The sequence below is a fragment of the Pan paniscus genome, chromosome 2 (assembly GCF_029289425.2).
Source record: "Pan paniscus chromosome 2, NHGRI_mPanPan1-v2.0_pri, whole genome shotgun sequence".
Taxonomy (NCBI): Eukaryota; Metazoa; Chordata; class Mammalia; order Primates; family Hominidae; genus Pan; species Pan paniscus.
Window position 1 is genome coordinate 12792082 of NC_085926.1, and position 22150 is coordinate 12814231.

The following is a 22150-nucleotide window of genomic DNA, read 5'->3' on the forward strand; positions in this document are numbered from 1 at the left end:
GAAATGTAGGTTTGGGAGGTCCCAGGAACGATGTTGGCATACCCAGAGAGTATCTCTTTCTGGCCAAACAGGGGCTCCCCTGATGATCTGAGGCCTTTTCCTCAGCACTTGTGGCCCCAGGAGCATGAGGGGACATAAAGGGGCAGCCTGACTCAGGCTGAACCTTGTGCCCTTGGACTCACCTTCCCACTCCCTGCTCAGCCTGGGTCCTCTGGTGGCCAAAGTGAAGGAGTACCAGGTGGAGACCATCGTGGACACCCTGTGCACCAACATGCGGTCAGACAAGGAGCAGCTGCGAGACATCGCCGGCATTGGCCTCAAGACCGTCCTCTCGGAGCTCCCCCCTGCAGCCACAGGTACCCAGGTCCCCAGGACTAGGTACTGTTAGTATTTGTCCTAGTTTATGGTAAAAAACAAACGAAAAAACAAAAAAACCACTGAGGCTCAGAGAGTTGAAGAGACATACCTGAGGTCACTCAGCTAGTAAGCAGGGCAGAGAATTCAGCCCCAGCTCAGTTTAAGTTCATGGTTCTGTGTCAGTTAGGAATGCTTTTAGCTCAAGTGATGAAATCTAACTAACGGCAGTTTAAAGAAATCGGGGTGGTTTTTCCTCACATGGCAATCCTGGAGGAATCAGCCACTCCATTTTTGTAGCAGTTCATTTAGTGGCTCAATATTGACAGGTTTCCAGTCTTGCCCCATGTCCCCTCCCTTTATAGGGAAAGCACACGTTTTCCCAGAAACCCCCAGAGGACTTCCACTTATATCTTACTGGCAAGAGCTGGATCACCCAGCCACTCCCAGCAGCAAGAGAGGCAGGAAAGGAAGTGTTTAACTTTCCCTGCCTCCCTAGTGGAATGGGGAAAGGAAGAAGGGCTTGGGTGTCTGTAAGTCACCCAGAAGCTCGGCCATCGGCTCTGCAGCTCCCCTAGCTGTCTCCTTTACTTTGGCCAGACTCTGGGTCAAACCTGGGACCTCTGGAGCCCTGGTAAGATTCCCAGGGATGTGGGCTCAGGAACACAGCCAGAGCAGAGGCAGACTAGTGGTGGAGGCTGCCTTTCCCCCAGGCCAGGGCCTCACTGTGCCCACCTTGTGCCCTGTGCAGGCTCCGGGCTGGCCACCAACGTGTGCCGGAAGATCACAGGCCAGCTCACCAGTGCCATTGCCCAGCAGGAGGATGTGGCTGTGCAGCTGGAAGCCCTGGACATCCTCTCTGACATGCTGAGCAGGTGTGGGAGGCCACCCTGGGTATTGAGGAAGAGCGGGTAAAAGGGGACAGGGAGGGACTCAAATCACAGAGCTAGCACCTACTGCACACCAGGCCCTGTGCTTGGGGCTCCTTAATCATCCCAGCAGCCTCGTGAAGGAGAACTAAATTGTCACAATTTTACAGGCTCTGAGAGATGATGCAGTCAGTAAAACCTCCCACGACTTGAACACCTGCTCTGGCCAGAAAAATGTCAGGTGCTGGCCTAGTGTTGGGAACATGGGGTTAGATCAGTCTTGGTTGTTCCTAGGGAGGAGTTCACAGACATGTATAAAACTGTGAATGGAGTAAGCACAACAGTAAGGATAAGAGCAGGGCTGATAGGAGCTCAGGGGAGCCCCCAGTCCAGCTGGGAGTGAGGAGCCTTCTAAAAGAGGATGCTGCTAGCGCTGAGCCTTCGAGGAGGGGCAGGACTTAGCTGAGTTTGGGCAGGTATAAAGAGGATGCTGGAGGGGAGACTGCCCCCAGTCCAGAAGGCAGAGACGGGAAGACTTGGGGTCCCAGAGTCTGCCAGGGGTCGTGGGGCAGGCTGTAATGTGGAGAGGTGGGTATGGAGAGCTGAGGTGCAGGGCTGGCCAGGAGCCATGGGGCAGGGGTGAGTATTTGTGTGTTCCACCCTGATCTTTCTCTCTGCAGTGGAGAGTAGATGGGAGGGGATTGAACAGGCAGGGGACTGGTTAAGAGGCTGCTATAGGGAAAGCAATTCGGGTTGTATTCAGGAGGTGGACTCCACAGGACTTGGAGTGGGCAGGGGAGGCAGGGACTGGAGGCTGACCCCTAGGGTTCTGCCTTTAGTAACTGGCGGGGGCAGACAGAGGTGCTGTGATGGGGTGCACTCCGGGAGCCAGCAGCAGGTGTGTGGGGAGGAAGGCGATGGATTCAAGCTGGGGCATGTTGAACTTGAGGCTCCTGGGAGGCACTCACTCAACCACACACTCCATGAGGGCAGGTCCCAGGATCAGTCTGTGTTGTTCACCCTGGCTTCCAGCACAGTCCCTGTCACTTAGCAGGTGGACAGGCAAACAAATGAAACCTAGGAGAGGGGGTTGGGTAGGACATAGAAATAAGGGAGGGTAAGGTCAGTGTGTTTCTGTAAAGTGAGAAAGAAAAGGTCTCAAGATGTTTACAGGACAGAAAATGCACGGGCCTCGTTTGAAGGTGTGGATAGAAGCTGCTGAGGCAGGCAGGGGCTGTGCTGTGTGCGCAGAAACCATTGTCTGGTGTTGCCTGTTGTCTTGAGCCCAGAGCTCAGCATCTCCAAAGGCACTAGGGAGCCATGGAAGGAGTTAAGCAGAGGAGTGACCAGGTGAGAAGTAGATTTTATACTGCTCTGCTCTCAGCGAGGAGGATGGACAGAAGGGGATGGTATTGAGGCAAGGCCTAGACTTCCAAGAAATAGGGACAGCCTTACTAGATCCTCTATGCTTTCCCCTATCAGGTCTTTCTCCCTAGGCTGGGAGCCAGGCTTTGCACTGCTGAGAAGTCCCTTTCTCTCTCCGCTTTCTCTCATGTAACAAAAGTAATTAAAATAATTCCTCCTCACAGTTGCAGGGCACCTCTTTTGCAAGGGCCATTGAGTTGCCATAATCCTGGGAAGGAGGCCGGGAGAGAATGGGGAGAGGGGCGGAGCCTGGCCCAGGTTGCCCGCGGAGTGCGATCGGCCTGATGCCCCCTCGTGCTCCCCAGGCTGGGTGTCCCGCTGGGCGCCTTCCACGCCAGCCTCCTGCACTGTCTGCTGCCACAGCTGAGCAGCCCGCGCCTGGCAGTGCGCAAGCGGGCGGTCGGAGCGCTTGGCCACCTGGCGGCCGCCTGCAGCACCGACCTCTTCGTCGAGCTCGCTGACCACCTACTGGACCGGCTGCCCGGCCCGCGGGTGCCCACCAGCCCGACTGCCATCCGCACCCTGATCCAATGTTTGGGCAGCGTCGGCCGCCAGGCCGGCCACCGCCTCGGTAAGGGGGCAGGGGGCGGGGCCTGGGCTGGCATGGTGGGCGGATCTTAGGGTGAGCCAATGACTCGGTAAAGGGGTGGAGCTTCGGCCGCAGTGCAGCCAGGGCCTAAGGGTGGGCCGTCTGCCTTGGTAGGGAGGATGGGGCGGGGCCTGGGCTGACGTGGTGGGTGGGGCCTGGGGCGGGCGGCTGAAGCCCCTGAAACGCAGAGGTTGGGGCGAGACAGGGCTTGAGAGGCGCAGGGCGGGCCCTGAGCTCGACAAACCCCCAGGCCTGAGCCCCTGATGGTTCAGAGAAGGGGGTTGGATCAATCACTTATGAGACGTGGAGGCTGGCTGGTAATTACAATTTTAAGTCATGCCACTAAACTGTTAGACTATGTTCTCTTCTCCCACTTTGACAAAGATATCTTAGTAACAGCCCGTGAGCCAAGTTTGAATTTTTAAGAAACAATTTAATGTGCATACAATAAACCGCACTATTTAAAGTGTGCAATTCAGTGTGTTTTGACCTTTGTGTATATCCGTGAAACCTTTCCATCACCCCCAAAAGCTTCCTTATGTCCGTTTGCAGTCCAGCTCTCTGCCTTGTCCAGGAAGCCACTGATCTGCTTTCTGTCACTATAGATTAGTTTTTTAGAAATGGAAAGCTGCAATCAGGTTTGAATGTATCCTCAGACACCTTGGAGTTCTGACTATACCAAGACAGTTTGGATAGAACTGGCCTATGGTCAGCCCCTCCCAACCCCTGGCTCTCTCACTGCAAGGGGCCTTGCAGGCACACGCGGGGGACAACCCCAGCTGACATGGCCACACCCTGTCCCATTTCTCCCAAACAGCAGCCAGCCCTCAGCCATCCTTGGTTGCATGGACCTAGGAAAGAGGCTTGCGCAGGCTCGGACAAGGGGTCAGGATCCATTGGGCAGGAAACTCGGGTCCCCAGATACCCAGACAGAATGGAGTCTAGGAATGTTGGGGGTCTCTAGGTCAGCATGTCTCTTCTTATGCTGTGGGGAAGGGTATGGCTGGAGAAGGGCTTGAGTGGAGTGCTCTAAAGCCTGGAGGCCAGGCAGGAACCCCTCTTGCCTGGTCTATTAGGGCAGTACCTGCCTCCCTTTCTCCTATCCAAGGACTTAAACCTAGTGAAGGAAATTAGGCCAGGACATGAATAATGGTTTTGATAACAGATGCTACTTATCGAGTGCCTGCTCGTGCAGAACCTGGACTAAGCTTTTTTATTTATTTTTTTGAGACAGAGTCTCGCTCTGTTGCCCAGGCTGGAGTGCAATGGTGCAGTCTCGGCTCACTGCAACCTCCGCCTCCCGGATTCAAGTGATTCTCCTGTCTCAGCCTCCTGAGTAGCTGGCACTACAGGCGCACGCTACCATACCCAGCTAATTTTTGTATTTTTAGTAGAGACGGGGTTTAACTATGTTGGTTGGCCAGGTTGGTCTTGAACCCCTGACCTTGTGATCCCATGATCTGCCCGCCTCGGCCTCCCAAAGTGCTGGGATTACAGGGGTGAGCCACTGCACCCAACCTTGGACTAAGCTTTTTTAACTTCTTTTTTTTTTTCTTTTTGAGACTGAGTCTCGTGTCTCGCTCTGTTGCCCAGGCTGGAGTGTAGTGGCACGATCTCTGCTCACTGTAACCTCCACCTCCCAGGTTCAAGCAATTCTGCCTCAGCCTCCCAAGTAGCTGGGATTACAGGGGCGCACTGCCACGCGCAGCCAATTTTTGTATTTTTAGTAGAGATGGAGTTTCACCATGTTGGCCAAGCTGGTCTCGAACTCCTGATCTCAGATGATCCATCTGCCTTGGCCTCCCAAAGTGCTGGGATTACAGGTGTGAGCCACCATGCCCGGCCTAAGCTGTTCATCTTTTTTTTTTTTTTTTTTTTTTTTGAGATAGAGTCTCGCTCTGTCCCCCAGGCTGGAGTACAGTGACGCTATCTTGTCTCACTGCAACCTCCACCTCCCAGGTTCAAGCAATTCTCCTGCCTCAGCCTCCTGAATAGCTGGGACTACAGGTGTGTGCCACCATGCCCGGCTAATTTTTTGTATTTTTAGTAGAGACAGGGTTTCATCGTGTTAGCCAGGATGGTTTCAGTCTCCTGACCTCGTGATCTCCCTTCCTTGGATTCCCAAAATGCTGGGATTACAGGCGTGAGCCACCGTGCCTGGCCTAAGCTATTTATCTTTATATAATTTATCTTCACAAAATCTCTGCCCAGGAGGCATTGTTATCCTTGTTGTGAAGATCAGCTGACTAAGGTCAAAGAAATGTGACCTGCCCAAGGTCCCATAGCAGTTGGGTGGCAGAGTCAGGGCTAGAACCCACATTTGCTTGACTATGAAACCTCTGAGTTGAATCTACAGTGGTCAGGGCTGCAGGTGCATAGACAGTCTGAGTGCTGTGGGCTGGGGGAACTCCGGGAGAGTGTCTGGCTTGGGTTCAGTGACCCACCTGGCCCTGCAGGGGCTCACCTGGACCGCCTGGTGCCCCTGGTGGAGGATTTCTGCAACCTGGATGATGATGAGCTCCGGGAGTCCTGCCTCCAGGCTTTTGAGGCCTTCTTGAGGAAGTATGTATGGTGGGGTTGCCTGGGGATCCCTTTGGGAAGTTGGTGGGGATGCTGGCCCAAAGCAGTAAAATTTCAGGACTCCCATTGGGCCCTGCCCCCCACTCCTGTCCTGGCTGGATCCAGCAAAGCATTCCTCATCCTGCCCCACAGGTGCCCCAAGGAAATGGGTCCTCACGTGCCCAACGTGACCAGCCTCTGCCTCCAATACATAAAACACGACCCCAACTACAACTACGACAGTGATGAGGATGAGGAGCAGATGGAGACAGAGGATAGTGAATTCAGTGAGCAAGGTTGGTGGACAGCCCATCGTTGGGGTTGGAGGGTGGAGGTGAACACAGCCTTCCTGGGATCCCCCAGCCAAAGACAGCGGTCACATTTGGTGCCCCTGTCCTGATGCCAGCTCTTCCTCAAGCTCCAGTCCCACCCGCTGTGACTGCACAGACCACAGTAATGATAGTAGTCATTGCTGTCATTTATTGAGCATCTACTAGTCGTGTTCCTCACAATAACCCTAAAAAAACAGAAATTATTACCCACATGTTTCAGACAAGGACACATACTGAGAAGAGAGTGGCCTGAGATAACACAACTAGGAATTGGCATAGCTGGGCCTTAGAGCCAGGTCTGTCAGGCTCCCCCACCTCTGCACTGCCACCGTGTACCCTTTTATGAATGGCTTTCAGGAGATAATGTCTTTAACCCAGCAGAGGAAAGCTCTGATGGTGGAATGGCAGGCACTGGCAGGGGAGCAAGATGTCTCAATGGGGGTGGACTTGATAGCTTCTTTCCTCCTATGCCTGTGGTCCTGTCTGTCATTCAGACAGATTTCCAGGGCAGAGATGCCCCTAGGCCTGAAGGCAGGGCATCGATGGAGACGATGGATTTAGAGCCTGATGGGGTACTTGGAACAAGATGGGGTGGTAAATGAGATTGGACAGGCATGCAGGGGCCTTGAATGCCAAGCCAGGGAGGTGGGACACTTGTCAGTAATAGAGAGCTAAGGATGTGTGTTCGTGGGTGGCCTACTGTGGGGGTGACAGTGATCCATTAGAGGGGATGGCTGCTGAGCTGCCTGGTGGCTGTGGCCCACTGTGGCTGTCCAGACACCACCCCGTGGGTCCAAGTGGTCCACAGAGTGGTATGGGCAAGGCCATGCTGGGCTCTGAGCCTGTGCCTTGGGGTGCTCCCAGGCAAGACTGTCCCCCTCTGAGCCTCCTGTGTGCCTCTGCAGGTGATAGGGCTGGGCCTCGTGGGCCTGAATCTCAGCTCTGCTGTTCCTCGCTGTGTGCCCTGAGAGTCTCACCCCCTCTGAGTCTTAGTCTTATCGTCTGTAAAATGGAGCTTGGCAGTACCTTCACTTTTGAGGTGATGGTAAAGACTGCACGAGCCCTTGACTTTCAGGGAGATTGTCAGGTAGAAAGCCACACAAACCCAGCATTTCCTCTTTATTAATCCTGCCTGGAAGCCTTTGGAATCAGGACCCTTGAGAGGCAGAGATCAGGGGAGAGAAGAGGCCAAAGGGAGGCTCTGTCCCTTCTCCCTTCTGGAGTCCCAGTAAACGAAACATCACATAGCCAAACCTGATGCCAAAAGATGAGTTTTGTGCCCCAAATTGATTCTCCAAGTCTACATGAAGACTTGGAAGTTTGTTTTTTCCCTGGTACAGTCCAGACAATTAAGGGTCTGGAGGCAGAGGGGAGGACCCTAGTTTAACTCCAAGTATTTCCTTAATTGGGGCAAGCCACTTCCTCTCTCTAAACCCCAGTTTCCTCATCTCTATAATGGGGAAATAATCCCTGTCTCAAAAGGTCGTCATGAAGCTAAAATAAGATTATGGGTTTGACATGCTTAGCCCCATCCATAGCACTCAGTAGATGCCCATTAAAAGGTAGGGAATGTTCCCCATAGGGTATCTATAAATGCTGATCATCAAAAAGTGAAGCACAGTGCCCAGCTCTCTCTCCTCCCTGTCCCTTCTCCCCCGAGCCACAGACCTGTCCTGGGAGATGAGGGTTCCACGTGTGTCTTGTTCCTGCCCCAGAGAGTGAAGACGAGTACAGCGATGACGATGACATGAGCTGGAAGGTGCGCCGGGCAGCTGCCAAGTGCATCGCAGCCTTGATCAGCTCGCGGCCTGACCTGCTGCCCGATTTCCACTGCACCCTGGCACCTGTGCTCATCCGCCGCTTCAAAGAACGCGAGGAGAACGTCAAGGCTGACGTCTTCACTGCTTACATCGTGCTGCTGCGGCAAACACGGCCCCCGAAGGGATGGCTGGAGGCCATGGAGGAACCCACCCAGACCGGCAGCAACCTCCATATGCTACGTGGACAGGTGGGCGTGCCTTCACCTCCACCCCTACCCCCGATTTGCCTACCCAGCCACTCACTGTTAGTGTCCCTGGACTTGGAAACTCACCTGGGGAGAACATCCAGCCATGGAAGGGAAGGGAAGGGGTCCCTGGGGTGGGGGGCGGGAGCCAGCCAGGCTTCTGGAGTGTAGTAGTGACAGCCAGCCTGCCTGAGTGAGCTTGAGCAAGTTGCTTGGTCTCTCTCTACCTGTAAAATGGACGCAGGAAATTTGCCTACTCTCCAAGGGTCTATGTGGGGTCACCAAAAGCCTGGCACAGAGTGAGGGACGAGTGCTTGGGAGATATCTTGATGCCGACATCCTCCCTGGGGATGTGTCTGGCAAAGCCTCCTGGTAGTGGGCAGGTGGGTAGGTTTCTTGGGTGGTCCCTGACCTTGACTTCCCCCTCCTGCCCACAGGTGCCCCTTGTGGTCAAGGCCCTGCAGCGGCAGCTTAAAGATCGGAGCGTCAGAGCCCGCCAGGGATGCTTCAGCCTCCTCACTGAGCTGGCGGGTGTCCTCCCAGGCAGCCTGGCCGAGCATATGCCTGTGCTGGTATCAGGTAGGCTGGACTGCAACCAGGTATCTGCTGTTCTGGGCCACTTCCAGAACCCAGACCCCACCCCTGAGTTGAGCCCCCAGTTCCTGAGACAGTCTGAGACCCAATCCCAGGCTCAGTCCCTGGTCAAGAGTCTCCAGTGGCCTCCCACTACCAGCAGTGAGAACAAGGCTGGCTCCAGTGAGTTCCCTGGACATGTTTCCCTCAGCCCTGGCCACTGGTCAGGGCTGACTTCTTGGAAACTTCTGCAGAAGAGTTTAGGTGCTTCAGTCCAGCTCAGGCACTTGTAGGTACCCCAGCCTTGCTTCCAGGGAGGGCCGTGTTGCATCAGAGGCGGTGGCCTCATAACCTTTGCATTCACCCTGCAGGCATCATCTTCTCGCTGGCCGACCGCTCCAGCTCCTCCACCATCCGGATGGATGCCCTGGCCTTCTTGCAGGGGCTGCTGGGCACCGAACCAGCTGAGGCCTTCCACCCACACTTGCCTATCCTCCTGCCACCTGTGATGGCCTGTGTGGCTGACCCTTTCTACAAGATTGCAGCCGAGGCCCTGGTGGTGCTGCAGGAGCTGGTGCGGGCCCTGTGGCCGCTGCACAGGCCTCAGATGCTGGATCCTGAGCCATATGTTGGAGAGATGTCTGCGGTCACCCTGGCGCGACTTCGTGCCACTGACCTGGACCAGGAGGTGAAGGAGCGGGCCATTTCCTGCATGGGCCACCTTGTAGGCCACCTGGGTGACCGGCTTGGGGATGATCTGGAGCCCACGTTACTGCTCCTCCTGGACCGCCTGCGGAATGAGATCACCCGGCTGCCCGCCATCAAGGCTCTTACGCTGGTGGCCGTATCCCCACTACAGCTTGACCTACAGCCCATCCTGGCCGAGGCACTGCGCATTCTGGCCTCATTCCTGCGGAAGAACCAGCGGGCTTTGCGACTGGCCACACTGGCAGCCCTGGACGCCCTGGCCCAGAGCCAGGGCCTCAGCCTCCCACCGTCTGCCGTGCAGGCCGTGCTGGCTGAGCTGCCTGCCCTGGTCAACGAGAGCGACATGCATGTGGCCCAGCTGGCTGTGGACTTCCTTGCCACAGTGACCCAGGCCCAGCCAGCCTCTTTGGTGGAGGTCAGCAGCCCTGTGCTCTCAGAGCTGCTGCGGCTGCTGCGTTCGCCCCTGTTGCCAGCCGGGGTTCTGGCAGCTGCTGAAGGCTTCCTGCAGGCCCTGGTAGGGACCCGTCCCCCGTGTGTGGACTATGCCAAACTCATCAGCCTGCTCACTGCGCCTGTTTATGAGCAGGCTGTGGATGGTGGGCCTGGCCTGCACAAGCAGGTGTTCCACTCATTGGCCCGGTGTGTGGCAGCCCTCTCAGCTGCCTGTCCCCAAGAGGCAGCAAGCACAGCCAGTCGCCTGGTCTGCGATGCCAGGTCGCCCCACTCCAGCACGGGGGTCAAGGTCCTGGCATTCTTGTCGCTGGCTGAGGTGGGTCAGGTGGCTGGGCCAGGCCCCCAGCGGGAGCTGAAGGCGGTGCTCCTGGAAGCTTTGGGGTCACCCAGTGAGGATGTGAGGGCTGCAGCCTCGTATGCACTGGGCCGCGTGGGTGCTGGCAGCCTGCCCGACTTCCTGCCCTTCCTGCTGGAGCAGATCGAGGCTGAGCCCCGACGACAGTACCTGCTGCTGCACTCACTCAGGGAGGCCCTGGGGGCCGCCCAGCCTGACAGCCTGAAGCCCTACGCCGAGGACATCTGGGCCTTGCTGTTCCAGTGCTGCGAGGGTGCTGAGGAGGGCACCCGGGGGGTGGTGGCCGAGTGCATTGGGAAGCTGGTCCTTGTGAACCCTTCGTTCCTTCTGCCCCGCTTGCGGAAGCAGCTTGCTGCAGGTAGGCACACAGGTGTGGGCAAGGCAGCCCACCTTGGAGGTGGGCAGTTTGCCACTGAGCATCCAGGCAGCTGGGGCAGAGTGAGCTATTTCAAGTCACTGGATACAAGAATCACGGTATCTATGTGACAGAGGCAAGGAAGCTACAGAGGAACACACAGTGATACCTGAGACTTAAAGGCTTCCTCCTATGGGACTGTGGGATAGAAGGGACAGAGTCCTTGATTGGTCCCTACAACAAATACATTTAAAAATCTCATGATGTTGGCTAGGCATGGTGGCACATGTCTGTAATCCCAGCACTTTGGGAGGCTGAGGTGGGTGGATCACTTGAGCCTAGGAGTTTGAGACCAGCCTGGGCAACATGGTGAGACCCTGCCTCTACCAAAAGAAAAAAAAAAAAAACCTCATGATGCCAACTTCATAATCCTTGATGTGGACAGTAGCTTAGTGCTCCACACAGAGGTCAACAAAAACAGTTTTCCCAGTAGCCGTAGACTGCAGCCTGCAGAGGGTCAGCTCTTTTGGCTAGCCTGAGCCAAGAGCAGACGTCAGTATAGATGGGGACAGGCTGACATGCCCCCGAGGCTTGGAGAGGGCTGGGCAAGAACCAGGAGGGGCAGGCATTTTGGCTTGTCATGTTTTGGCACACCAGGTATCTTAGCTTCAGGATGTGGAAAGCAGACAGGTAGGGTCATCAGGCTCCGAGGAAAGTGAGAGTTCCCAGAATGAAAGGCCAGTGGGCTTCGAGCTGGCCAGCTGGCCCCTTACAGAACCAGTGGATGCTCTGGTTGACAGAATGCAGGTACAGTGTTTGGTAAGCTATGTGGTACCTACAGTAATTAATACTGAGTAAATCAAGAGCTGCTGTTGTTACTAGGTAGGTTAGTGATTTCAGTTAAGGCCTTCTTGGGTTGCTGGGTTCGTAAGAAGCAGTTGTCTGGCCTCAGGACTGGATGGAAGAACATTGTTGAGGACACTGTCTATTACATCACACAAAGAACCTTGAGAGACGAGAGTGTTAAGATGCAGAGGAGCCCTGCTTTGCCTAAACACCTATTTGTTTCTATCTCACGTGCACTGTTGAACCAGCCACCCGGTCACATTTCCTTTTTAGCACCAACTGCTGGGAAGCTTAGAGCCAGATGAGTGGTCTGCTTCTAGTAGGTTCCTGGGACTTCCTTATTGATGCTCTCTGTACATCTTCCTGCTAGTCCCCTTCTCACCTCCCTGCCTTCAGTCGTCCTTGGCCTTGTTCTTGTTTTCAGTTCACTTAATCTTACTCTCTTGTGCCTGTCTTCATCAGCCACCCTAAATCTTCCTGGGAGCCAGTCAGGCTGGCAAGGGAAAGAGGTAAAAGCTAAGAGTCTGAATTCAGTAACTCTTCCATTCATTCATGCCTTAGCACCAAATGGTAAACTTTTCCTCGAGGCTGAACATAAAGCCTGTGGGGTGGAAACACCTTAGCCCATTCACTGCATTGTGCTGGGGGTTGGGCAGGGAGCAAAGGGGGCGAGCCACTGAGGAGAGATTCAGACGCAGGTGGAGCATCCACCCATTCGTTTCCTTCATTAAGGGAATGTACTTCCCCTCTTTACTGGGCTTCTCTACTCAGAAAGCAAGCGGCAAAGCACAAGTAAGCAAGCTCTCTGTGACTGAGCCTGGAGGTGACCCGAGTTCTTTTAGGCCCCCCTGACCACCAGCCAGAACGCAGCCCCAGGAAGAGGGGCCCAGCCAGGAATTCTGGATCTGCTGTGTGGCCTTAGACATGAACTTAAACTCTGAGTCTCTCTTTCCTCATATGTCAAAGAGGTGATTTTTATTGGTGATTTTATTGGTTCTTTTAATACTACTTTATTATTAATTAATAGGATCATTGTTAGGACTAATTGAGATAACATGTCTGAAAAATCCCAAGGCCCGAGGGAAGGTCTTTGTTGGAGCAGTTCCTGTCTTGGTTATTGGTTCCCTGTTTGCAGCCTGTGGTGTTACCTGAGCACTGGCAGTCCTACTGTTTCAGCTGCAGCAGGAAGAATTGAGGGGAGATTCAAGGCTGCCAAGGGAAATGGTAGAATCCACTTTCCCAGAGATGGGGAGGGGGTACAGTTCTGTCTTCCAGGGAAGCAGGGGGAGGAGCCTAAGCGCCTTCTGATCTGTGAGCCTCCAGGATTGGCCCCTGCCCCTCACTAACTCACCTCTTCTTGTCCTGCAGGTCGGCCACACACCCGGAGCACCGTCATCACAGCGGTCAAGTTCCTTATCTCGGACCAGCCCCATCCCATTGACCCCCTCCTGAAGAGCTTCATCGGTGAGCACCTACCTCCTGCCCCTCCACCTTGTTCAGTGCCCCCACCCAGTCCTTGAGCTTGGGCTGATGTTTACTACCCAATAGCCAAGGGCAATGGGAGACCCGGGAGGTGTGCCCATGATGGGCAGCAGGGCCTGGCCCTCCAGTTAAAAGGCCTGGGTTCACATCCCTGCCTTCCTACTGCCACTCAATCATGCGTGGGCGTGGCATGCCCATCACACGTCTAAGCCTCGCTTTCCTCATCTGTCAAATGGGCGTAAGAAACTCTTATTATCTGCATTTTCTAGCGTTGTCCTGGAAGCCCATGAGCAACTGAGGGAGAAGATGCTTCATCAACATATAGACTCTTGGGAATGGAAAACCACCAGCCTCTCACATGCCTTAGCTTTTGCGGGCCCCAAAGTGGGGCAGGGAAGAGTGCTCCCCCCCGCCCCGCCCGCCCACTAGATCGCCCTCTGTCTGAGGGGCCTTCTGGCCTGAGGAGCCCAAGCAGCCCTCACTGGGAGGAGAGGAACTGAGACCTCCCTCTGGGGCTCGGCAGGACCACTGGGTTTTTCCTAGGAAGGCAGAGCCCTCACCCCTTCAGAGCTTGGAGCCTGCAGCCCCTCACTGGGCCACACTGGAGTCTCAGCCCACATCTAGGCAGGGCAGCCCAGTAGAGAGAGGTTTTGGAGCTCACCTGCCTCAGGTTCAAATCTTGGCCCTGCTATTCCCTGGGTGTGTGAGTGTGGACAAGTCTTCTCATCCTCAGCTATAAAATGGGGGTGCTGGGCCAGGTGCGGTGGCTCTCGCCTGTAATCCCAGCACTTTGGGAGGCCAAGGCAGGTGGATCACCTGAGGTCAGGAGTTCAAGACCAGCCTGGCCAACACGGTGAAACCCCGTCTCTACTAAAAATACAAAAATGAGCCGGGCGTGATGGCAGGCACCTGTAATCCCAGCTACTCTGGAGGCTGAGGCAGGAGAATCACTTGATCCCAGGAGGTGAAGGTTGCAGTGAGTGGAGATTGCACCACTGCACTCTAGCCTGGGCGACAGAGCAAGACTCCGTCTCAAAAAAAAAAAAAAAATTAGTTGGGCATGGTGGTGGGCACCTGTAATCTCAGCTGTTCGAGAGACTGAGGCATAAGAATTGCTTGAACCCGGGAGGCAGAGGTTGCAGTGAGCCAAGATCGTACCATTGCACTCTAGTCTGGGCAACAAGAGCAAAACTCTGTCTCATAAAAAAAAAAAAAAGGAACGGTTGTGCTGATACTCATCTGCCAGGGGCCTGTTATGTGGGACCAAGGGGTCAGCAGATGTGACCGTGTTCTGCACTGGAGAACACGTGCAGAAGCTCTAGCAATGTCATCGGCAGCAACTTTGTCCCTTGCCCTAATGCAGTGGGCACATGCCCCCCCTCCGGCCTGATTTCCTCCATTGTAACGGAGCTGCCCTTGGCTAGCACCACCAGCGACCTTCACATGGGGGTTCTGGCTTGCTTTAAAACATTTGAACTGGTTTTTGAGCTCTCACTGTGTATCAGGCACCACACTAGGCCCTTTAATATACCTCATCATAGTGGATGCTCAGAAGCAGGGAGCTGTGAGCATCCTTGCTCTGCTGGGAGCCTTCCTGCCCTTCCCAGTGCATCACATCTGGGGCATGTGGAGGTGGCTTGTCCCCTGGCTGGCGATGGTAACTTTGATCACCCAGTTCAGGTGGATACCGCCATGGTTTCTCTCCACTCTAAAATTACTCTTTTTTTCCTTTGGAATGAATATGAAGTTTTGAGTACATAAAATAAGTATTTTATGTAAACATCCTTGTTCTCATCAATTTTTTTGCCCACTAGGTTTAGCATCCACGGTTGTTTCTTGCCTGGGTCAGTGATTACTGTGATATTTGCTAAATGGTGACTTTCTAGTTCCATTGTTCTTTCCGTAGTTACAAGTTTGCATTCTACTGTCTGGAAGAACTTTTTCTTCTCTCCCACTTATTTATTCATCAATTTATTTGTCATTAGAGACTCATGGCTTCTTCCCACTTCATTCCGTGGGCTATACTGTTACTGTCTTTAATTTTGATGCATTGGGAGCCCTTCAAGCTGGTTCCTATTTTCTATTGACATGTTTCAATTTTTTTTTTTTTTTTTGAGAGAGTCTCACTCTGTCACCCAGGCTGGAAGGCAATGGCACAGTCATACCTTACTGCAACCCTTGCCTCTCAGGCTCAAGCAATCCTCCCACTTGAGCCTCCCAAGTAGCTGGGATTACAGATGTGCGCCAGCCACCACACCTGGCTACTTTTTAAATTTTTTTTATAAAAACAGGGTTTTGCTATGTTACCCAGGCTGGTCTCGAACTCCTAGGCTTAAGTGATCCACTCACCTTAGCCTCCCAAAGTGCTGGGATTCCAGACGTGAGCCCCCGTGCCCAGCCTCCATCATTCTCTTTAAGTGTATCCTTGCTTTTGGCACGATGAGATGCTCCAGATTCATTGCGAACCTCTCCTGCCCCAGTCCTGGAATCAGCCATTTCTCCAAGGAGTCCTGATTCCTTTTAGTGGAGAATGGTATTTTGAATCCAAAATCTGGACACTAGAGATGTGCCTGTTGCTGTTGGGGCCTCATTGCTTCTAGGCCCTCTCAGCAGACAGAAGTAGGAAATGCATGTCTATACGCAGAGACACAAACACACACGTGTATACATGTGCTTCCAGATGCACACCCATGCACATCTTTCTTTGTCCCTCCTTCCAAGGTCCCACAGTTAATTGGTAGAGCTGGAATGGAAGCCACATCAGCTCGAGCCCACATTCTTATCTGGCCTTTGAAGGGTTGTTTGTGCCTGGCACAAAGTAGATGCTCACCACACCCAGCTTACCCCCATTCAGCCAGTTCTGCAAGTGCACAGTAACCAGATGGCCGGGGTGGTGAGGGAGGTGACTTTGTGCTTTGGCTGTGCATCCCCCACGCCCCTCATGTTGTTCTGCCAGGAGAGTTCATGGAGAGCCTGCAGGACCCAGACCTGAACGTGCGCCGTGCGACTCTGGCTTTCTTCAACTCAGCTGTGCACAACAAGCCCTCGCTAGTCCGGGACCTGCTGGATGACATCCTGCCCCTCCTCTACCAGGAGACAAAGATCCGGCGGGACCTCATCCGAGAGGTGTGGAGCAGAGCTGGGGACCCAGGGGAAGCTGGGGGTGATGCCACCTCTCATGCCTCACTGTTAGGGCATTATTATCTCATCAGAGCAGGTGCTGGGGCCACATGGCCTGGGTCAAGTCCTGCCCTGACTCCGAGCTGTGGGACCCCAGCCAGGGCAACCTGATCCTCTCTGAGCCTCAGTTTCTCCTCATGAGCACATGAGGGTGCTAATTGTGTCTGCGTCATAGGGTTGCTGCAACAATTCGGTGAGTGAGGTCCTGTAAGTGTTCAGAACCACCGCAGGCACACAGCCAGCGCTCAGTAAATGTTGATGTTTGACAGGTGTTCACTGAGCATCTGCACTGAGCCCAAGTGCCAGGACTCAGAGTTGGGCTTGACTGGGTTTCTGCCACCAAGGAGTTCATCGTGGCCCCCTAAAGGACAGAGATGCCAACTCTGCTGATTACAGACAGCCCCCTCTTTACAGTGGTTCAGCTTTACAATGGTGCAAAAGCAGTAGCGTTCAGCAGGCTCCTCACCTTATGATGGGATTGCTTCTGGAAGCCAACTTACGATGGACCTATTGTGATGTAATCCCATCATACACCAAGGAGCAGCTGCGTTTCACTTACAGCCCACCTGGTAAAGGAAGGATTCAGGGGGCAGAGGTTAAAGGTGATTTAGTAAGTTTCAGCTGTGGAATACTAGCAGCATTGAGGCCCTTTAAGCTGGGCTTTGAAGGGTGAAAAGGTGTTTACCATTAAAACAGGGCTTCATGGTTGAAAGCTTCAGAAAGACCTGGGTGTCTTTTTTGTTGTTTTTTTTTGAGACAGGGTCTTGCTGTGTCACCCAGGCTGGAGTGCAGTGGCACAATCACAGCTCACTGCAGCCTCGACCTCCTGGGCTCAAGCGATCCTCCCACCTCAGCCTCCTGAGTAGCTGGGACTACAGGCGTGTACCACCACACCTAGCTAATATTTTGTATTTTTTTGTAGAGATGCGGTTTTGCCATGTTGCCCAGACTGGTCTCAAATTCCTCCTGCCTCAGCCTCTCAAAGTGCTGGGAGGACAGCCATCATGCCCAACCTACCTGGGTTTTAAATTCCAGTTCAGCCACTTACAAGCAGTGTATCCTTAACCTGTCCAGCTCAGTTAATTAACCTGCCCAACTCAGTTTCCTCATCTGTTAAATGGGATCAGTAACATTTACTTTTTTTTTTTTTTTTTGAGATGGAGTCTCGCTCTGTCACCCAGGCTGGAGTGCAGTGGCGCGATCTCAGCTCACTGCAACCTCCACCTCCCTGGTTCAAGCAATTCTCCTGCCTCAGCCTCCCAAGTAGCTGGGACTACAGGCACGTGCCACCATGCCCGGCTAACTTTTTGTATTTTTAGTAGAGGTGAAGTTTCGCCATGTTAGCCAGGATGGCCTCAATCTCCTGACTTCATGATCCGCCCGCCTTGGCCTCCCAAAGTGCTGGGATTATAGGCGTGAACCACTCTGCCTGGCCAGTAACATTTACTTCTGATGGCATTTGTGATGCTTGAATGAAACGTCATCAGTCAAGCAGTCAGCACAGTGCCTGCCACTCAGGCAGTGCCTGCTCAGTAGATTATAAGAATAATTGTTCTTATTGCCACTGTTATCACTTGGGGGAAATGACACTGCAGGCTGAGCAAAGGCATGGAGACTTGAGAGTATAAGGCACGATTTGGGGCTGGCATGGAGTGTGGAATAGAGATGTGGGGTTTGTAGCAGAAGCTAGAAGAGGTGTCCTTACACCCTGGGGCCATATCACCAACCTTCATCCCTCCTGCAGGTGGAGATGGGGCCCTTTAAACATACAGTGGACGATGGGCTGGACGTGCGGAAGGCGGCCTTTGAATGCATGTATTCACTGCTTGAGAGCTGCCTGGGCCAGCTGGATATCTGTGAGTTCCTGAACCATGTGGAGGACGGGCTGAAGGACCACTACGACATCCGGGTAAGACCAAGCCCCCTGCCAGATCTATGTGCCCCTGTACCAAGGGATAGTCGGGCACCATTGGGGCCATGCTTGTTTGTCCTTGCTCCCTACTCCAGGCACCCAATGAAAATAGGTGCATTGTTGTTTTCTGATAAGAAAAGGAACCTGTGTCTCAAACACCTTTGGTGGGAGTCTACACTGGGCAGGCTCTTTGGAGGATGGTTTCACAGCAACCAGAAAAAAAAAGTTGTCCAGGTGTGGTGGCTCATGCCTGTAATCCCAGCACTTTGGGAGGCTGAGGCAGGAGGATGGCTTGAGCCCAGGAGGTTGAGGCTGCAGTGAAACATGATCACACCACTGCACTCCAACCTGGGCGACAGAGCGAGACCCTGTCTCAAAAAAAAAAAAAAAATTCCCAGACGAAATTTTTGACCCTGCAGGGCACTTTCAGCTGTGGAATACTAGCAGCATTGAGGAACGAGCTGCATCTCTTCGTGTTGTGACCTGAAAGAGCTCCAAGCCCCAATGTTGAGTGGCAAGAGCTAGTTCCAGAAGTTAGGACCATTTTCTTAACAAACAGAGTGAGTCTGGGGCTGGTGGAGCAGTGGGGAGACTTCGGTTTCTTCAATTTATATCTTTCTATATCATTTTTTTAAATGTTAAAGTTTATTCACATATATGATAGAAATCATTTAATTGTGGCGAAATATTAATAATACAAGTTACTATCTTCAGTAACTTACTATCTGCAGGTGAAGATTTTTTTTTTTTTTTTTTTGAGACAGGGTCTTGCACTGCCACCCAGGCTGGAGTGCAGTGGCTTGATCTCAGCTGACTGCAACCTCTGCCTCCCAGGTTCAAGCGATTCTCCTGCCTCAGCCTCCCAAGTAGCTGGGACTACAGGTGCCCACCACCACACTCAGCTAAATTTTTTTTGTATTGTTAGTAGAGACGGGGTTTCACCATATTGGCCAGGCTGGTCTCGAACTCCTGACTTCAAGTAATCTGCCTGCCCTGGCCTCCCAAAGTGCTGGGATTACAGGTGTGAGCCACTGCGCCAGGCTCCATCTTCACTATTTTAAAGTGCACAGCACAGTGGCAGTAAGCACATTCACACTGCGGTGCAGCCGTCACCACTGTCCATCTCAGAACTCTTTTCTCCTTCCCAAACTGAAAACTGCACCCATTCAACACTCTATGAATTTGACTACTCTAGGTTTCTGCCCTTGTAAGTGGAATCATACAGTATTTGTCCTTTTGTGACCAACTTGTTTCACTTAGTCTGATGTCCTCAAGGTTCATCCATGTTGCAGCATGTCAGAATTTCCCAGTGTTGTATGTACAGACCACCAGTTTGTTTACCCATTCATCCATCGCTGGACAAATATTTGGGTGTTCCCAGCTTCTGGCTATTATGAGTAATGCGACTGTGAACCTAGGTGTTCCGATATCCTTTGGAATCCTGCCTTCAGTTCTTTTCACTTTACCCAGAAGTGAAATTGCTGGATCATACGGCAATTCTGTGTTTAATGTCTTAAGGAACTGCTATACTACAACTTTATTTTTAAGTTTTTATTTATTTGTTTGAGATGGAGTCTCACTTTATGGCCCAGGCTGGAGTGCATTGGTGCAATCTTGGCTCACTGCAACCTCCGCCTCCCGGGTTCAAGTGATTCTCCTGCCTTGGTCTCTTGAGTAGCTGGGATTACAGATGTGCACCACCACGCCCGGCTAATTTTTATATGTTTTAGTAGAGACAGGGTTTCGCCATGTTGGCTAGGCTGGTCTTGAACTCCTGACCTCAGGTGATCCACCCACCTCGGCCTCCCAAAGTGTTGGGATTACAGGCATGAGCCACCACGCCCGGCCCCATATTACAACTTTAAAAAATATGTACTGTAAGCGTGAGTCACTTTTTATAAGGAAAAATTAATACAAAGTAATCAAAAGTAACCCATACTTGTTTTAAAAGATTTACACAAGATGAAAGCAAATAAAGAAGCAAGTAATAATCACCCAAAAGCTTCCCCACACCCAGAGAGGCCTGCTGTAAGTCTCAGTGTGTTTCTTGGGATGATGCACATAGACCCTCATTCATTAGTCAGCCAGTATTAAGTGAGTGCCAACACGCCGAGGTCAGTGTGAGAGGTGGGGTCCCTGTTCTCAAAGCTGTGGAGATGAGTTTATGAGACCTGTTTTCTAGAAATGGGATCACACACATGCTGTTTTTTCCCCAACCTTTTAACTTACATTTACTGTATGTTGTTTGCTTTGCTTTTCAATATATATCAGTCCTGTCAACAGCTGCAGGAGTTCCCATTTCTGTTGCACTCACTGCTACACATGTATGTTATTTGCACATTTTCACAGACAATGCTGCTGTGAACACCCTGGTGCATTACTGTGACCCACGGTGTGATTGGTGGGCTTCTAGGGTGGAGTGCGTGTTCCTGCTAAAGCATTCGATGCGCGTGGTGAGGCTGCACCTCCTGCAGCGGGCGTGCCTCTGACCACTCCAGACTTGGAGTTCCCGGGACGCTCCTTCCTGCACTTCCTGTCTGCCTGTCTCCTCCTCGGCTTTATTATTGCTTTAAACTCTTGCTTCCTGCCAACCCCCAAGAAAGAGAAAAGAAGAAACAACATAAGTTCTCTGGGATTCCAGCCCCAAGATCTTGGTTGAGAAAGGGGGTTGGGTTTTCCAGTGTATGCCATGCGAACTAGTGGAAAATGATGGGGCGCACAAAGCTGAACAGGACTTTCCACCACAGGGTTCCGGGAGGCTCCAGGTGGGAGGGGTGTACTCAGCTTCCATCATCTGGGTGTGCCTGGTATTAGGCATCTTGTGGGGCTACTGACCCCAGGACACAGAGTGAGGAGTTCTGGGCCAGCCCAAAGCTCCAGCTTGTGGGGATTTTTCCCCAGGATCGAGCAAGTCTGTTTCTTCCATCCAGTCTGGCCATATCCTCTCATGCCTGCCCTCCAGGAGCGCAGGACAGGGCCTAGGCACCAGTGCAGCCTTGGAGTCCACTCTGCTGCCACCCCCTGGGGTGAGGAGGGTGGGTGTTACAGCTATAGAGCCCCCAGCTTTGCGTCATCAAGTCTTCAAGTGAGCCTTTAGAGAGGGAGTGAACACCGCCCAGTTCACAGGGGAGACAGAATCTTGTCTAGTTCTAGGGCACAGGGTCATGGAGTAGCCAAGAGTCATAGCTCCTGAAGTCTAGCACCGCTGCTCCTTGCTGCCGTGGGCTGGGCCTCCTCCTTTGCTGTGGGGCTTAGGGGTCAGGGTGTGGAGATGGGTAGGGCGTGGGGATTTCAGACAACCAGTCTTTATGGTGTGCAAGGCTTCTTTGTGAGGACTTGACCATTTTCAAAAGACACGACAATTATTCCCCTACAGGCTGAATCTAGGCCTGCAGCCATGTTTAGTTGGTGTTAAAGTTTTTGTTTGGTTTTGAAATCAGGTGTCAACATTTAAAAATCGAGACTTTTTTTTTTACATGAAAATCGGGATTTCTTTTGAAAACAGTCCAGTGGCCCCAAGCTGCATGTTTGCATTCCCACCTGGCCACACTCAGCCAGAGCTGCCCCAGCAGCCCCCTTCACTCATCCCCAGCATCTGCCTGACTGGTGGGCAGCTGAGCTTGAGAACGACTCCCTCCCTGGTGCTTATCTGCTCCTCCTTGGGTCATCCAAGTGTAGTTGGCAAAGAAAGCGTCACCATTTGAGGAAACAGACCCAGAGAGGGAGAGACTCTGGCAGGACTTCACAGTGGTCTGAACTTGGGCTTCAGGTTTCGGGTGTGGGGCCTCTGCTCTTTCCCAGGGCTGGCTGCTGCTCTTGCTCCTGCACCATTTTACTAAGAACCGTCTCCTTCCTCTGGGCAGATGCTGACCTTCATCATGCTTGCCCGGCTGGCCACCCTGTGTCCTGCACCTGTCCTGCAGAGGGTGGACCGACTCATTGAGCCACTAAGGGCCACCTGCACTGCCAAGGTAAGTCCCTGGCCCAGCCCTAGCCCAGGCCCTGGAGCACCTACGGAGTCCTCAGCCAGTCGTTCAGTTACCCTTACTGAGCACTTCCTGCAGTGCAGGTGATGTTGTGAAAGTGCTTCATTTAATCATTGTCATTGCCTTATAAAGTACCTCTTATTATCATTGTATACACAGGGGAACAG

The 22150-nt window shown here is 52.9% G+C and overlaps 1 protein-coding gene across 3 annotated transcripts in view; it reads left to right on the plus strand.

Moving 5' to 3' along the window:
* CAND2 (cullin associated and neddylation dissociated 2 (putative)) overlaps window positions 1-22150 on the plus strand; it is a 35875-nt gene that overhangs the window by 10667 nt on the left and 3058 nt on the right. For all 3 annotated transcript variants that reach the window (XM_003826247.5, XM_055109507.2, XM_063602188.1), the window contains exons 3-14: window positions 202-356; window positions 1106-1229; window positions 2954-3219; window positions 5694-5799; window positions 5950-6092; window positions 7844-8136; window positions 8571-8712; window positions 9078-10580; window positions 12792-12887; window positions 15862-16031; window positions 17830-17994; window positions 21861-21968. In XM_003826247.5, the coding sequence (XP_003826295.1) occupies window positions 202-356; window positions 1106-1229; window positions 2954-3219; window positions 5694-5799; window positions 5950-6092; window positions 7844-8136; window positions 8571-8712; window positions 9078-10580; window positions 12792-12887; window positions 15862-16031; window positions 17830-17994; window positions 21861-21968 (3271 nt within the window). The remainder of the gene's footprint in view (window positions 1-201; window positions 357-1105; window positions 1230-2953; window positions 3220-5693; window positions 5800-5949; window positions 6093-7843; window positions 8137-8570; window positions 8713-9077; window positions 10581-12791; window positions 12888-15861; window positions 16032-17829; window positions 17995-21860; window positions 21969-22150) is intronic.